The sequence below is a fragment of the Anas platyrhynchos genome, chromosome 1 (genome assembly GCF_047663525.1).
Source record: "Anas platyrhynchos isolate ZD024472 breed Pekin duck chromosome 1, IASCAAS_PekinDuck_T2T, whole genome shotgun sequence".
In the NCBI taxonomy this organism is placed as follows: Eukaryota; Metazoa; Chordata; class Aves; order Anseriformes; family Anatidae; genus Anas; species Anas platyrhynchos.
The window spans coordinates 153,068,823-153,085,106 of NC_092587.1; the positions used below are offsets into that span (position 1 = coordinate 153,068,823).

The following is a 16,284-nucleotide window of genomic DNA, read 5'->3' on the forward strand; positions in this document are numbered from 1 at the left end:
CAAAATAGGCATCAAAGAGCTTCTGTCAAGAAAAGCAGCCATATATGCCAGCACTTACCATCACAGTCGCAGCTGCCGCAGCTGCCTGGGCTGCCACCGCAGCCTGGTTGGCTTGGTGTTGCGCCGCTTTGATTTTGGCCTGCAAATGTGCAGGAGGGTGAAAATACTTGCATTTCTCCCTCATGCAACGACCTTTTATGTAATCCATACACACGGTTACGGTGTTGTCGTTTGTGTCAATCATTGTGCTGTCTGCCGGATGTGCAAAGCGGCAATCAGTCTCTCCACGCGCACAGTTGCCCCGCTGGAACTCCCTGCACACCTACGTGCAAAACAACACTGGTTGCAACCCGAAACGGCAGGGAGAGCCCATGTCCCCCCAGAAAGGACCATCCCCTTCCCCGGTGAGATCACTGAATCCGATTTAATAAACCCATTATGTTCTTCTGGGAGAGGGAAATGCGTCTATTTTACCCTTGCGCATTGGGCACCTCAGGTAGCTTTGTGGTATGTGGCTAAATGGACATGGAACAGAAACATTCCCAAATGTCTCTTCTTTTCCTGCTTAGAAAACAGCTGGGAAGGATTCTTACTGAAGAAACTGACCCTGCTAAACTAGCTGACTCACAAAATGTTCAGTCCCTTTCTAACTGTAGTTTATATTCTTGCAACTCCACTGCTATGGATGCAGTTCCTCTTGCTGATACATGAGGTAGAGAGTCTACAAACAAAGTGGACAGCCTCCTTAAAAATAATTAAATTAACAGAATGGACAAGCTGATTTTTCTAAGGAGAATATAATATAATAATAATATAATATAATATAATAATGTAATAATAATATAATAATATAATAATACTGCAGTGACAATGTGCTTGCTAGGTATTTCACCAAAGCATACCTTTACGGGCATGCAAACTTGAGGTTTATTTGAAGAGATGAAGTTTAAGAAAGATGAATCTTCATGTTGATTTCTGTGTATTAAATTTGAGCAAATGCACTACCTTATAAATGTATTTAATTACCACTGGCTGCAAGTGTAGGAAATCTGTCCAGTTATGATGTCTACACTTCGAGCAACTATATTTCAGCATAGTTCCTAAAATAATGCTTTTTCTCCTCCACAATCTTCCCTATAGCCTGACAGAGAATCGCATTTCTAGTCATGGTGGTGCCCACAATACCTCCAGTTTATCAGTCCTGAGGAGTTTCTGAGTAGCAGTTGAACCAGGGACTGAAACCGGTGGACTTCCAGGAACAATGACAGGCGGCGTGGGTAGGATCTCGGTCGGGACTAAGCCAACTCCCGGTGTTACTGGCGTTAGGTAAGGAGCAAAGCTAATAGCCGTGTTCGTTCCTATTGTGGGACCCACTGGAAATGTGGGCTGCAAAATGAAAACACAGACCAAGATGAAAAAACCCTTAATCAAGAGCTTATTAGTTGTCTTTTGCATGTTCTCCCTGGCGCCGATTCATTTTCTTAATCAAAGAATTTCAAGCAGCTGGCAAAACACACAGCATATTCTCTTCTTTTAATCACGTAACACATTCCAGCTGCATACTAGGAACTGCACATTGTAGCTCTGCTATTGGAAAAGAGGCTGCCACTGCAAAGGAAGTCCCACTGTGAACCCGAATCTCTATGGAGGTCCAGCTTATATTGCAGGCTTATTTACACATCAAAAAATTGAAATAACAGAACTTTATTGCTTTTTCTCAATACCTGCTTTCCTTTGGAAAACAGGCTATTCTTTCAAAGTACCAGATTTCACAGGTGGGGCATTATTACCTATATTAAATCCATATTTCTAGTAAGACTACAAATAATGAACTCTTTGGCATGTAACTTCCATCTCTTTGCATGCTATATTCAGCCAGCTCCTGCAATTGGAGGAGTTGCTACGGCTCACACATCAAAAAGTCTCACCTTTGCAAATGTTTGTGTGCTCAGCTGTCACCAGTGGCAAGCAGAATAAATATTATAATCTCAGCTGGACACAATATTTAGAAAGCGATTACTCAGCCTTAGCTTGAGTTCATCTTACAAAAAAAAAAAAGGTTGATTGGAAGGAAAGATAAGGGTCTAAAAATCTGTTTCTTGCCTCCTTAGAGCAAGTCAGTGAAGTCACGACCAGAAGAAAGAGCACTTGTGTAACTCTAAAACCCAGCTCTACCAAGGCAGAATAGTGGGTTTGTCACCACCAGCTCCAAGGGGGGTAGAAGCAGAACATCGCCATGGTCAGACCACGGTCATGACTGGAAAGTGATTTAGCTCTGCAGAGCAGATGTTTACTCCAGAGAGAGAAGCTATAATGGAGCTATAATGGTAAATAATTATGATTATAAATGCAAAACTCTGCAGAAACAGTACAAATCTGACATTAGCTTTGTCACAAATTAAGTCCCTGAGTAAGCTGGCAGCTAGAAATGAACCATGGAATAGCTGAACACTAGAGATGGACTTAGGAAGACTTAAAAACACTTAATGAAAGAGGAAAGTCTTTCTCATCAAGATGGCCTGCATACCCTTGGTTCCAGAAGGGAAGCCAACACACAAATTATACAGAAAATATGCAAGAGAAAGCACACAAGCTAGAAGGTTTACTTCTAGTTTTTGTTTGTTTGTTTGTTGTTTTTTTACTAAATTATAACTGAGTTTCAGTTAGTACCAAGAAGATGCTGAGAGCAGCACATTAGCCAAGATAGCCAACTGTACGGAAATGTCATCTATTTGCCCTAGAGCGTTAGAAGTGAATAATGCTCTGTTTTTATCAGAGATCAAAACTGCTCGATATCAAATAGCATGGTTTATATGCCAAGTGTGAGCTAAATTATTTCAAGCATAATAATGAAGATTTATATGAAACAATGGTTCAACTATTTTAGGGACAGTATGTGTTATGTAAAATATAAATACCATCTTTGTATCAGATACAATTTTAAGAATAAATCTACACGTCAAATGACTTCTATGGAATTTTCTTCTACATTTTATCCATTTGGTCAAGGCTGAGTCATCTTAATCAGGCAATTTATGCATGACAGAGAAATAAAACTCTCCACTTTTATCACAGCCATCAGCACAGAAGGCATTACTTCAATGAAATTGTAAAGTTCAAATGATAAAATGAGTGAGTAGTAAAAAGCGTGATTTTGCCATTTCCAATTTTTATTCATAATACCAAGAAGTGGAATCATTTTATTATTCCATGAAAACTTTTTTGGTGAAAACTTAAGCAGTAGAAAATCAGGAAATACCAAAACACGATGTGACAATGTATCAAGATACATCTTCCATATGTACTGAAAGCTGATAAACATGTACCTGAAACTCAGGGACTTCTGACACCCATTTTTTAATCATGCCTTCCACCTTACGGCAGATGTTTCAAGTGTAAAACCAGGCATCTGGGGGCAGTTAATGTAGCCAAATACAGATGTCCTAACCTGAGATGCTTATACTTATCTCCTTTGACAGTTCATGGAAAGACAAAGGCACTTAAAAGAAACCAAACCATATAATCTGAATGCAGATTTCTGAAACAAGCTAGGTGAATGGTAATTAGAAGTGCCTATTTCTTTTGATAAACTATCAAAGGATTTAGGAAGCCCAGCATAAAATTTGATGCCAATGCTGTATACGCCTCAAGTTAGAGAAAGAAATCTCACTCCAGTGCCTTACAGTGGGCATTCGAATTGAGAAAATATCATATGTGAAAAGTGTTGTTCAGATTACGTGTCACTGGAAGTCTGGTGCAATGAAGAGCTGAACTGCAAAGGCAGTCCACAGCAACTGATATTTTTCATGTACAGCCCAAAGTTGCTGCAGGACACTATTTTTATGTCACCTACTGGATTTGAAGTGTTCCAGGTACCATGTGAATTACCTTAAAATAAATCACAGAGTTTGTAGGTGGACATATCATCAGTTCTTATTCTGGGACACTTCAGATCAGAAGAGAGAGAGAAATCGTTACCCTGAATGACATTACCCTTTTTTCCAGGTATTGGGATTAGATACTGCTTGAAGCCACTCAAATTCACAGGCTTCTGAGAGGGGAACTTTGCAATCCTACTCAAATAACTTACTAACAAATTATTATTATACAACTTTACACCTCCAGAGATATTATAGGTAAAATCCTTGCAAATCTAGACAAAACCTAACAGGAACTGAATGAAGGGAAGAAAAAAAAAAAAAAGGTAGAAAAAAAGCAAGTGAGTCTAGGATAAAAAAGGTATCAAATCTCCAGCAACACTCCTTCATCTCTTCAAATGCAAATATAAATGAAAATATTTCTAGCATCTCAGCAGTTCCCTAAATCAACAGATGGTGATTATTTTTATTGGTACCACTTTAGAGAGCTTTTGTGGGTCAATATATTCTTCTACCTTAACTTACTTACCGATAACACCACCAGAGAAATAAACTTACCACTGGCTGTAGTGGTGTTCCTGGAAACATAAACTGCATTTGCTGGGCAAGCATTGCTGCTGCAGTTTTTTGTTGGATTAAGTTGTTCCTGCCATTGATTTCCAGTTGAGTTTTTAAATGTGTTGGTGGATGAAGGTACTTGCAGTTCTCCCTCGTACAACGACCCTGGAAAAAGAAGTCACACTAATTGGTCTATTGCTTTTGATGATAGCTTAATGCCCCGCAGCACAATATTACACCACAAGCTAAGCGAGCAGTAATGAAATGCAGGGTGTTTCCTGGGAACCGTGTAGCAGGCTGGGAGGAGCTGATGGCCTTGAGCTCTGCCTCAGCCCACTACCTCTGACTGGTTGTTAAGGGTATTAGCCACGGACAAGGAGAAAGGCTTTGAAAATTGTTGATGGCACTTTCATTGTTAAGTACAGATCACTGCCGTACAATTAATAGGCTGAGTATTATCGAGGCTGCCTGAATTGCCTCTCATGGTATCTTGGCTTGGGTACCCAGTGTAACCATACCATAAATGTTTTTATGAATTACATTACATTATGAATGATAAATGTAAGCCTCCTTTAAGAGAAATATTTCTTGTAAGTACATTATATTAAAAAATAACCGTGTGGCAACTCTCTGCTTGTGTTCTCTTGTACGTTCATGCTTATTTCAGTCCACTGCCTTCTGGCCTCCTGTTTTTATTACATCATATAAAACTTTGCCTCCTGTTTTTATTGCATCGGGTAAAACTTTGAACTCTTTCCATTCAGGTATAAAATAACAGAATTCGTGTCGGTATTTTTGGAGCCTAAATTCAGTAGAAGTGCATGGGGCTAAATCTGAAGGTGCACAGCAAAAGGAGACAGCCTGAAGACAGGGGTTTTAGATAGCTATGAGATAGTACAGACACCAGAAGCTGGATTATTTTGGAAAGTTGATGGTGGTGGGCAGCCATCCTTGAGGTGATTAGTGTTGGAGGTAATGGGCGTGGAGCACACCTCTACAACAACTGACTACATGTTGGCCAAAAGGTCGGCAGAGCAGCGTAAGAAGTAGACGCATTTTCCCCCAGAAAAGGAAACTGTAGGGTGCACTAGCAGGTCGTGTATCTGCCTCTGCAGCCGCAGGGCTGGACTTGGTGAGATGGGCTCTTTGACAACATGGCTCATAAATTGTCACGAAGCTTTGAGAGCTGTGACCGGAGGACCTAGGGCATTAGTCAAACTCGAAGTGACACACTCAACTTGCAGAAACAAGTTTCCAAATTGAGACCTTTTTTAGAAGTGCTTCTTAAACTTTCCATTCTCTGGTATGAGCACTTTGTAATGCTCTGCCAGACAGGAATACCCTCCTATAGCCTCAAGAACATTAAGATCCCTGTGAGGGAACATCACACAGCACACACGTACTCGGATGCCGCGTATGTGTACACGCACACACACTTTTTCCTCCAAAACCCTCTGTATGCTTTGGATGTCCCAGAATGGCAGTATTAATGTCACACTTTTTACTCACACACTGAAATGCTCCTGGTTCCAGCTCTAATCTGCGATAAGGACTTAATAGCTACCTGTGCAGGAGAACATTAAACACTTCTAGGAGTGCTCTCCAGCACCGAGGCCAAGGGGAATGCAGACAGCTATTTCCATGCCATTAAACCACGGAGAACAGCCCTTAGCTGCTGCTAGCACCTGAACAGCCCCTGGATACTGTGACTGTACTGAATGGCAGAGGCCAGAAGGAGTTCAGGAAAGCTAAAAATTTCAGTCTATAGACAGCTACGCCTCAGTGCCCAGGAACATTACTTGGTGCTCTTTAGATGTGCTGGTATAGGTGCAGCCATTTTCGGCTCTTCCTCCTTATTTCCACGAGTCACTAATTCTGAGGGTTTTAATTATGCACCCAAAAGGAAAGTCACTTTGTCAGCTGGCATAAGGAGAACCAGAAGTCGTCACGATTCGCCTTGGACAAAGCAAGAGGCAGGCTCTGCCATTCATGGGGTAATAAGGCCATCGCCTTTACAATGTTAAATGGGAACATGCTTACCCGTGAGCGCGGCAACGAGCGTGTGCTTTTATGTTGGCTGATGAGGATTTCCTGATTAAGACATTTTTAACTGAGACCTATTTAACCTTAATCTAATTTGTATGTAACCTTAATCTAATTTGTATGTAAATGGTTCATACAGCAAATGTGAAAACGAAAACAGCAAAATAAAATCACGTAAATCTGTCTGATGGAAATATCTACCAATGCAAATGAAAGTGATCCTCAATTAGGGAGTAACTTTCAACTGCCATGGCTTTTGAAGTACCTCAACTTTGAAGTAAGCCTACAGTGAGCACTCCACCACCACCTCCCAAAGCACATGGCTAGCATACACCATCGCTTCAAGCTCTGCAAAGCAACCCACAGAGCACAAAAGACTGGTTATTTCAGAAAATTTTCCAAAATAATCCAAGCACATAAAAATTTACTCCATTCTCTGAAGCTATTCATGTTTGTGCTTCATTGACTAGTTTTTTCGAGCTCTTGGTTAGCAATGAACTTGTGTAGCCCCGTCACGCTGCTATAGACGCACTGTAAACAGATCAAGCCTTGTTAAAATGAAATGACCCAAAATAAATGGCAATGGAATGAGCACTGAAAATAGTGAGCAGATGAATCCCGTCCTAGCTACCAAAACAAAATAAATTCTGAGACCCAGTTTCACTTTTTGGACCTTCAGTGGTTGGGGGAAAATGCCTGGAAGCGACTTTTCATTTCTTTGGCGAGAAATGCTCCGTGCCCCTATGAACTGCTGATGGGAACAGTTTCACAGCAGAACTGGGCTGATTCCCAACAACTGATCAATGCAAGAATGAAAATTCGAACTTGTGGTATCACCTCAGTCAAATGTGACCCTTGGTTTTTTGTTTATTGAAATATCAAAACCAAAGTCCAACTGAGACGATAGCAACACACCAACCCAACAGCAGAACAAAGCACTGTGCATGAAGTGCTGGAGTATTCACCTTGTTGGGTCTACAACAAAGGCCTTTTGTAGAAAAATTACTGCGGTAGCAGGCCACCTCAAAACAAATACAGAGGCAAAACCAAGTGGTTTGAGTTTAGGGTGTGTGAATATCAAGCCTCTGGAGTGAGGCTTGGTCCGTCGCAGTAGCTCAGGAGCTGCTCCACAGACTGCCTGGTGCACAGCAGCACTAACTGCATGTGAAGGATGAGGCAGGCAGGCAGCAGGGAAAATCATTGCTTCATACAACTTTTAACCCACTCCCACATATGAGTCAGAGTTCTGAAACAGGGTGTGCAGACAGATTGGTTTGAAACTTGTGCCCTAGAAACTGCTTTCACCCATGAAGTGAAGGTTATCAACATGCACATCACAAGCAGTTGCTCAGTTCCCATACAAATTCTCTTGAAAAGCTCACTCGCAGTGAGCTGTCTCCCTACCTGTAATTGATAGTAACGATGAATGGATCTCAGATTAAGTTCCCAGTGCTCTGTTACTCCCTCCCCTCATCCGGGAAGCATGGCACCTACCTCTGACCTCTCATTTTTCTTGCTTGGCTCTCTACAGCTAGCCTAGCTGTACATGACACTTCAGGCAGGTAATGGAAAGTTTCAGCAGAAACACTACTTTCCTACTGCTAATTATGCAGACTGAGGACATGCTGTGGCTTGTGGCTGGGGTGTGCCAGAGGTTTGTTCCCGTAAGGAAGTGGGAGGCAGAAGGGATGCACACGGGGAGCTGGGAACACAACAGGGCTCAAAGGGCCCTGGTGCAGCAAGGGGTGACTCTGCTTCCATAGGGTCAATGTTCTGGAGAGCAGCTACCTGCCTGGCTTGGTCCCAAACCCACGTCCCTTAATGAGCTGTGGCACACCACTGACTTCTTCTGAAATCAATAGATTTCCCTAAAAAGACCAATAGGTAGTTTGCCGAAAACCAGTGGCACAAAACAGTCCAGAGACTGGAGTATATTAAAAAGCCAGGAATTATAATTTCAAAATAAGCAAAAAGAAGTGAGTGCAGAAGTAAACCACCTTAACCGTGCATATTAAAATACCGAGAACCCATTTCCTGACTGCAGATTGTATAGCCACATCTCTTTATTTAATATTTTATAAATCCACAGCGTTTTTCAGTATTTTACCATTGCTTTAATGGTAACAACAATAATAATAATTCATCCAGGCCCGGGCTGGGAATTGCCTATGCATAATAATGAGTTAGTTTTTACCTACTAAAATTACCTTTATCTCTCATAAAAATAAGATGCTTGAATTTTATTATATATATATATAAACAAAATAATGTGTTGCTTATCTTTTAAGCTGAGAGTCAACTAATGCATCCACAAGCACTTTGCTCACCTACCAAAGGCTGCTTGTAAGGCAGGGGTCAATGCATATTCTTAGCATGCTTAGCATAAAAGCTCAGTAGTGAATGGAACAGCCCCACTCTGTGTAGTCAATCCAAACTCCTGTGATGTACTTTTCTCCAGCATATTTTTTTCTTTCTAAAGTAGGGGCTAATTCAGGTTGGAATGAACTTTGAGAGGCTCCCAGTTGAAGCTGCTCAGAGCAGGGTCAGCCCTGAGGTCAGACCAGTTAGGTCTTGAAAATCCATGGATGGAGCCTGCACAACCCCTCTGAGCATGCCGCTCAGCTTCCTCAAGATGAGGAAGTTTCTTCTTATTTTCAGCCTGAACTTGATGTGTTTTGGCTTACGTTGAGTGTCCTGCATGGCTGTAAGGAGCTGGGCTGCACCTTCCGGACACCCCCTTGGTGATCGTGAAGGCTGCTCTACCAGGAGGAGCATCATTACACATTCAATATGTTTAGAAGACAGACTACCTGATGAGGAGCAGAAATGGGGAGGCCTACTTTCTTTCAGATCCCTTGTTCCCATCCCTCTCCCCAAGGTATGTCCAGTTACCCCCACATCAGCTCTCCCTAAGCTCCCAGATTCCTTCTGTACCCCACGTCCATCCCTCCCTTTTTCCTCCCTTCCCACAGCACCCTCCCACCTCTCCTGGCTGCAGACTGGCACACAGGTCACGCAATAAATATAACTTGCTCCAGCTGCGCATGTCCTAAACAGCCAGCCAAAATGTGCATGTGGCTGGCAGGCCGCACTCGTGAGTGGCAGCTCAGTTTATGCTGTAGCCTTTTCCTTAGCAGGGCAGTGATTTGGATCTCTGCCTTCCACCCAGATGCAGATTTTTGTGAGAACTCTTTCACATCAAGTGATACGTCTTTGAGACATCTGCTTCTAGTAAAGTGGCCTGAAATTGGCCAGGGTGTTCCAAAGTTATTGGGGTGCAAAGCTGACGCTGACAAAAATACAGAGAGTGCAGTTATGCCAAATCTGCTTCCTTAAGAAAATGAGTTCAAACTAACAAATGCAGATGGAATTGTGTGATCTCTGAGGATTAAATATGCAACTTTAAGAAAAAAAAATGTTTATGACATTCAAGATGAATGGTTTTAGAAGATATTTGAGCAACTGGTTCTACAAAGGTCAAAAAAATTTCTGGTTTCCAGCTAGACACTTATCGATCCCAACATTTCCTGGAGTTAGAAAAACAACACACACACACAAAAAATCAACAAAATCAACCAACCAAAAAAAATCTCCTGATGCTACAATCACCTCTCCAACAGAAATAAATAAATAAATCTGTAATTCTGTATCATACAGCTTCAGCAAACTTTCCACATGCTTGTAAAGACCAGATCAAACTCTAATACATTTGCAACTGTGGGCATGCCAGTCAACAAGACATCACCTGCTCTTGATATTGATATTAGATACCTGAAGATATTACATGCTGTTCAGAGCTTGGCTGAGTAAGAGCTATCACTGGCCCCTGTCTGGGATGGTAGCAGCACACAGCAAGAATAGCCACAGAGACAGCAATGTCAGCAGCTGTGGAGGTACCTATGCCATAAATACTTCTCTGGAAGAGTTTCTGGTGACAACTCTTCTTCTTTTCCTTTGGGATTCTTCTTCAGCAGCCCCTTGGCAAATTCTGGTTGGGAATGAGTATGTCCTCACCCAATAAATTTAACAATTTCACCATTGCATAAATAAGGAAGTTGTCATTTCAATGATCTTGGGCTCTGTAGGGCCAAAAAACAGACCCGGTAAATATGAGGGCAGGGTATTTTTAGATGACCAAAATACAGGGGTTTATGCTCCTGTCCACAGACAGTGACACTATCTCTACCATCCCAAAACATTCAGTTCGAATGCTATTTTTCAAATGCAGAAATACCAAAAAGGAATACAAATTTAAAAAAAAAAAATCAAAACAAAAGTGAGGACTGTGTATTCATTGAGGTATGCAGAGAAGGATGATTCCTCTTGTTCTCTCGGACTTGCAGTTCCTTATTTCCCCTTATATGATTTCTACATGAGAGCTCAAATACCAACAGCTCGTTCAACACTCAAGATCAAGTCAAAATCCTAGACTTCAGTTTGGGCTGAGTTAAAAACTATTTTCCATCCAGCATCACATTGTTGGGATTCAATTCTCCTGTGCAGCTCTAGCTGCTTCCCAAGTTCTCACAGAAATTAAAAAAAGCAGACACCTCATTAAAGAATTCCCTTTTTATCTGCTGTGAATACATACCACCTCACGCAATCTATAGGACTATACATGCCTGCAGAGTTAAGCCTATGTGCAAGGACTTAGGGGATTTAGTTAAGCCTTGGGAGTGACTAGTCATTGATTTTTAAAGATATAACTTAGCATTTTATTTATTCATTAATGTATATAAAAAAGCTTCAAATGATTTTTGAATTTTGCATTTCATATTGAAAGCATGTTGACTTGCAAATACGCATGCTTATGAAAACATGATTCCTATAGCCTAAGTAGAATTGTATCTAATTTTCTACAGAAGTTGGAAATCGGCATAAAATCTTGTATTTTGAAAATGAGACATAAGTGAACTACCTGAGAGAAAGAAAAAAAATTAAGAAGGCCATACTGTACTAGTAACAGTCAAATAAAGCTTTTGATGGGGAGTTCAAACACCTGAAAATTTACTTGTTGCCAATACACCTTAGGACAAGGATAAAATTTATTTCAAAAGAAACAAAACTAAACAACAACAACAGAAAAGCATCTCATATATCACACCTAAAATATCACAGCTGTTTGATCTGCCCCCCCCCCAAAAAAATCAAAATTTTGAAGAGAAATTAATTCCTTATTTCTAAAGCTACCTTGCAAGTCCACCCACCAAAGTTAGTGAGTGTGCATACATATTTATATGCACCTACACATATCCACTTTAAGAAAAAGTAGAAGGTAAATTCAGCTTCTGACTTGAAAGTAGAAAAGGAATGAATGTAAAAAAAAATCTCAGGTGACTTTAGCTTGATTCATTTTCCAACAAGCAAAGAAAACCCATTAGCTACTCTTCTAATTATTTCAATTATTTGTATGAAACTAAAAGCGGGTAGAATAAAAACGATCATTTTATTCATAAAGAGCTAGAACTGCCTGTAACTGACATTAAAAAAAAAAAAATATTGAAGAAAAATTGAGGTCTTATAAAAAGATGGAATGTCTAAATGATGTAAGAGTCCTAACACTGAAGACTTAATAGGAGATATTTATTTAAATGGAAAAAGACAAAATGTTCTACTGGAGAGCACATTTGCAATGCACAAAGAGCTCTGAGTCTCTCAAGATGCTCTTTCAAACACATGTTGAGAAGGATGGCTACAGAGAATGGTTTAATAATTTGCCTTGCAATATCAAGGGAATTGTACTCAATATTAAATTGCTCAGACGCGTATGAAATTGTAAGTCGCTTGACAAACATCCTTGAGATTAACAAATAAGACAAAGAAAATTCAGACAAAGAAACAACAGTTTACATGAATAATATTCTATTTCTGTGTTTACTGACTCAAACATGAATTAAGAATAATAAGGAAATAAAGATTATTTCTTCCCCAATTACATAGACTCTTCTTTTTCTTTTCTTTTTTTTTTTTTTTTTTTTTTTCCCCTCCTTGATTTCTCCCCTTCATTGGCACTCAAAATCTAAACCAGTTATTTTTACCTCAGCTTCATGCTTGGCTACCAGCACTGATGAATATATCACAGGCAACTGTGGACAAGCCTTGAAATTCATCTTCACTCTAATGCACGTAGGCAATGTCCACGGAATAAAGACAAGCCATTGTGCAGTACAGGGAAAACTACTGAACCAACATCAAAGAAGCAGATGGAAGTGTAACTTTGTTTAGTTAAAATTCCCCTGATGTATTGCTTTTATTATATCGGTGGTAAGGCTCTTCACAGGATACGAAGCCACCTTGTGTGGGGCTCTTTTCGAAGGCCCTAAACCTTTACAGAGCCTCGGTATCTGCTGAGCAGAGAGCATTACACGCACGTAACTGATGACTGGGCAGTTCTAGTGCACCCACTCATTACAAAGATCGACTGTTTTTCAGACAGAAAAGAACTGTATAAATCCTGGGTGGGACCGCATGGCAATTCAGGGTGACGTGGATTTTTTTGCTGGCAAACGACGTGCTCCACTATTAAGTTCAACTTGACTGAACTGAAAAAGAAGATAGCTGAAAATCTCAGGAAGAGGTGATTTTCTCCAACTTTTCTCACTATCTCCAGAGCAGAAACAAATAGCTGTTGCAGAAGTAAAGCCAGTAAAGAAAGACAAGTTGTTTGACTGCAGACATCAGGCAAGAGAAAAGGCAATAGAGGCGTAGAGAAGATGAGCATATATCATGTTCTGACCAAGCAAGAAAATGAGCACGGCATGGCGCCGCTCCCTGACAGACCTCCTTCCTCACCTCCTTTACAATCCGCACAAAAGCTTTCAAACAGACGCATGCTTACTTTAACACAACCCTGCTCATATGAACAGGAGTGAGTTTAAACTCCAAGCTGTGCTTTACCTCGGTGTGGAAACACCATTTGGCAGTGAAAATGTAGGCAAAGGTAACTGCAGTACTGACAGCTATTGCCCTGAGACACCTTATTTTTCTCTCAGTGGCCTGTGGAGGAAAGACAAGTTGTCTTCAACATTTATACATGTCTTTTGCCATAACCAGGTTAGAAAAGAAAGAGTGAGCTGTCAGTAGCGAGAACAGGGCTTTGCCGTCGGGATGTCTGCAAGCCTCAACAACATAGTAAGGATCTTAACATGCCTCAGAAAAAGCCATAAAGGCAACTATATGTCATTTGAAAGGAGCAGGAGACGTACGTCAGCAATGAGGAGCGATCTGTGACCAGACCACACCAAAATGGGGGGAGAGCGCTGTAAAACCAACCACCTTAGTCACGTACAGTGAGTCACCTGTCCAAGGGAACCTTGGGAAGATGTTTCATTTGGCAGTTGCAGTGAATCACAGAGGTTTGGAAAAGGCACATCAGTGTGATTTGGCTCCTACGTACCAAGGGAGTCTGCTGAAGGATGGGCCCATTGTATATGGAGCAGGCAACAACCTCGACCACAAAGGTTTCACAGCCCCCAGCTCTCAAGCCAAATGACTCCACGGGACCATAAAGCGAGCTGCTAGGTGGGTGACCACAACACACAAAGCTTCTGTGAAGACACAACACACAAAGCTGCTCTTCCCTTGGGGATTTCATGCTTTCTTGGCTGATCGCTCTACAAACAAAAGGAAAAACCTACGGCCTAGTTAAATATACAGATAGCCTAGGACACATTACATAATCGCAGAGGTGAAAAGTACACTATCTTGTCCCTGTGCAGAAGGCAGAGTGTTTACCAGCCCTTAATGACAGTGCAGGAACCACAGCTGTGTTATTAATAAATCATAGGCTTCGCTTCTGGGATGCACCAGCGAGGCTGGAACCTGACACAAGTTCCCAGTGCATTGGAAAGCTGCTGAAAACACACTGAAATTTCTTGGTGTTTTAGAAACACCATGTATTTGTATTAAAAAGCACAGATTAAGAAGAAGAAAAAAAAAACCTCCTAAATTGAAAAGGAAATATACTTGCATTTCCAAAAAAAGAATCACACACAAAATCCCTCATACTATCCATCACCATATGAAAAGCCACAAACAAATAATCAAGGTGAGATTAAAAGCCACTGTACTCTGTAGGACCGCTTGTAGAGAACAACTTCCACCACGTGTGCCTGACCTGAATAGCAGAAGGTAAGCAGGCACCTTTCCTAGCCTTTGCCATACCCAGTCTATAATCCTTTTCTTCTGGGAGCTGGCTTTCTTAACATCAGTGATAAATTTCTAGCTTCTCTTGAAGTTTGGCACACCTCAGATTTCCTTGTTTAGGGAATGGAGAAACCAGCACTACTAGCAGGAAGGGTAATAAGATCCCTTCCCCTGAAGCAGCAGGGCGCGAGCGTTATTAATGTGAATTACCCAGAGAATCAACACTCCAGACCAGCTTAAATATCAGGGGGAGAGGGTAGCAGGAGGTCTAGAAACTCAAGCAAGAGGCAAGAATGAACCCCTGACATCCCGGTAACTGAAACAACAACAAATCTTTTATTTTTGTTATAGGGCTCTTTGTCCTCTCCACTCTGTATTAGGAACCTTCCAGAAGACCTAACAAAGCCTAGCGAGAAGTAGAAAGCAGTTGCATTTATCTCAAATGGTAGCTTACAGAATTAGGAGCTAAATCATGGTTATGAGAAAAGATAAGACATATTAGGATGTCTTATTACCTTATTTGAATGCTATATTCATCTAAGTACCAGAATATGTGATTGTGGTCTTGAGAGTGCTTATAACTCCTCAATGCTCTGTTGAAGGAGCAGATAATTACTCTTTTCCTTAAGACAGATTCAGTGACAACTAAATAAAATTCTAGGTTAATCTCAAATTAAAATATTGCCTGTAGGTTTTCCAAAGCATATATCCATGGCTCTTAGAGGAACGTACACACTATGTACCAATTATTGTGCTGCAACTACATTGCCAGTGTACACTGATGTTGACGGCGAGTTACTTCATCAGTGTCACGAGCAGATGTGGCAATACCAACCTCAATTACATGATCACATCTTTTTTACACAGCCTTCTTTCCCATACAGTGAATAGGGAGTCAAATAATGTTTATATATGATTCACATTCATCTCTCCCTTGTCCTGAATGCAATATATCCACTTCCTTATGGGCCTACCCATAGGGCTGGCCCTAGAGGATCGCTTTATGAATGGCTCTGTTAAAATTATTAATGGGTTTCTCAGTCTCCTTGTGAGATTAGATAGCATTACTCCCACTCTACACAGAACAAACTGAGACCAAATATGGTTAAAACGCTGAGAAATGTCTGCGGTTTTTGGCTGCAGATCTCTGTCCTCCTTTCGCTTTGCAGTTGGGCCCACTTGGCACGTACAGGTGGCTTCAGCAGACTCCTACGGCTCTTGATTTTTTGGAGTCTTACGCCAATTTTTGGAGTCCAACCCCACTTTTGGGGTGTCACTCCCCATCCTCCAGAGGAGCGGTGAACATCTTTCCTCACCACTGGCCTCCTCTGGCCTTGCTTCTTTCCTGTCTCATGTGCTTGTGTTTCTTATGTCCGTGCTTTTCCTTTGCTCTACACAAGGAGGGCAAACACGGGGAACACCGAGAAGAGACAGAGCAAACACAGAGACAGTTGTACTTGAAGCACGCTCAGAGTCTGTCTGATCTGGATACCAACCCGTACAAAGCCTCTGCTAGGCATACATAAAAAGCGAGTTTTCACACTTGCAAAATAACCAGATTTGGGTGAAATTTCACAAAAATAGCATAAGGCAAATTACTGGTATCAGAACAACCCTTCTGCTGAGAGATCTCATGTTTCAGCTGTAAGCAATGGGAAAT

General features: G+C 41.1%; 1 protein-coding gene across 11 annotated transcripts in view; it reads right to left on the reverse strand.

The window, feature by feature from the left end:
* MBNL2 (muscleblind like splicing regulator 2) overlaps positions 1 to 16,284 on the reverse strand; it is a 108,559-nt gene that overhangs the window by 29,667 nt on the left and 62,608 nt on the right. For all 11 annotated transcript variants that reach the window (XM_027443335.3, XM_027443339.3, XM_027443331.3 and 8 more), the window contains 3 exons: positions 4,437 to 4,601; positions 1,186 to 1,386; positions 59 to 322 (listed from right to left, as the gene is read on the reverse strand). In XM_027443335.3, the coding sequence (XP_027299136.1) occupies positions 59 to 322; positions 1,186 to 1,386; positions 4,437 to 4,601 (630 nt within the window). The remainder of the gene's footprint in view (positions 1 to 58; positions 323 to 1,185; positions 1,387 to 4,436; positions 4,602 to 16,284) is intronic.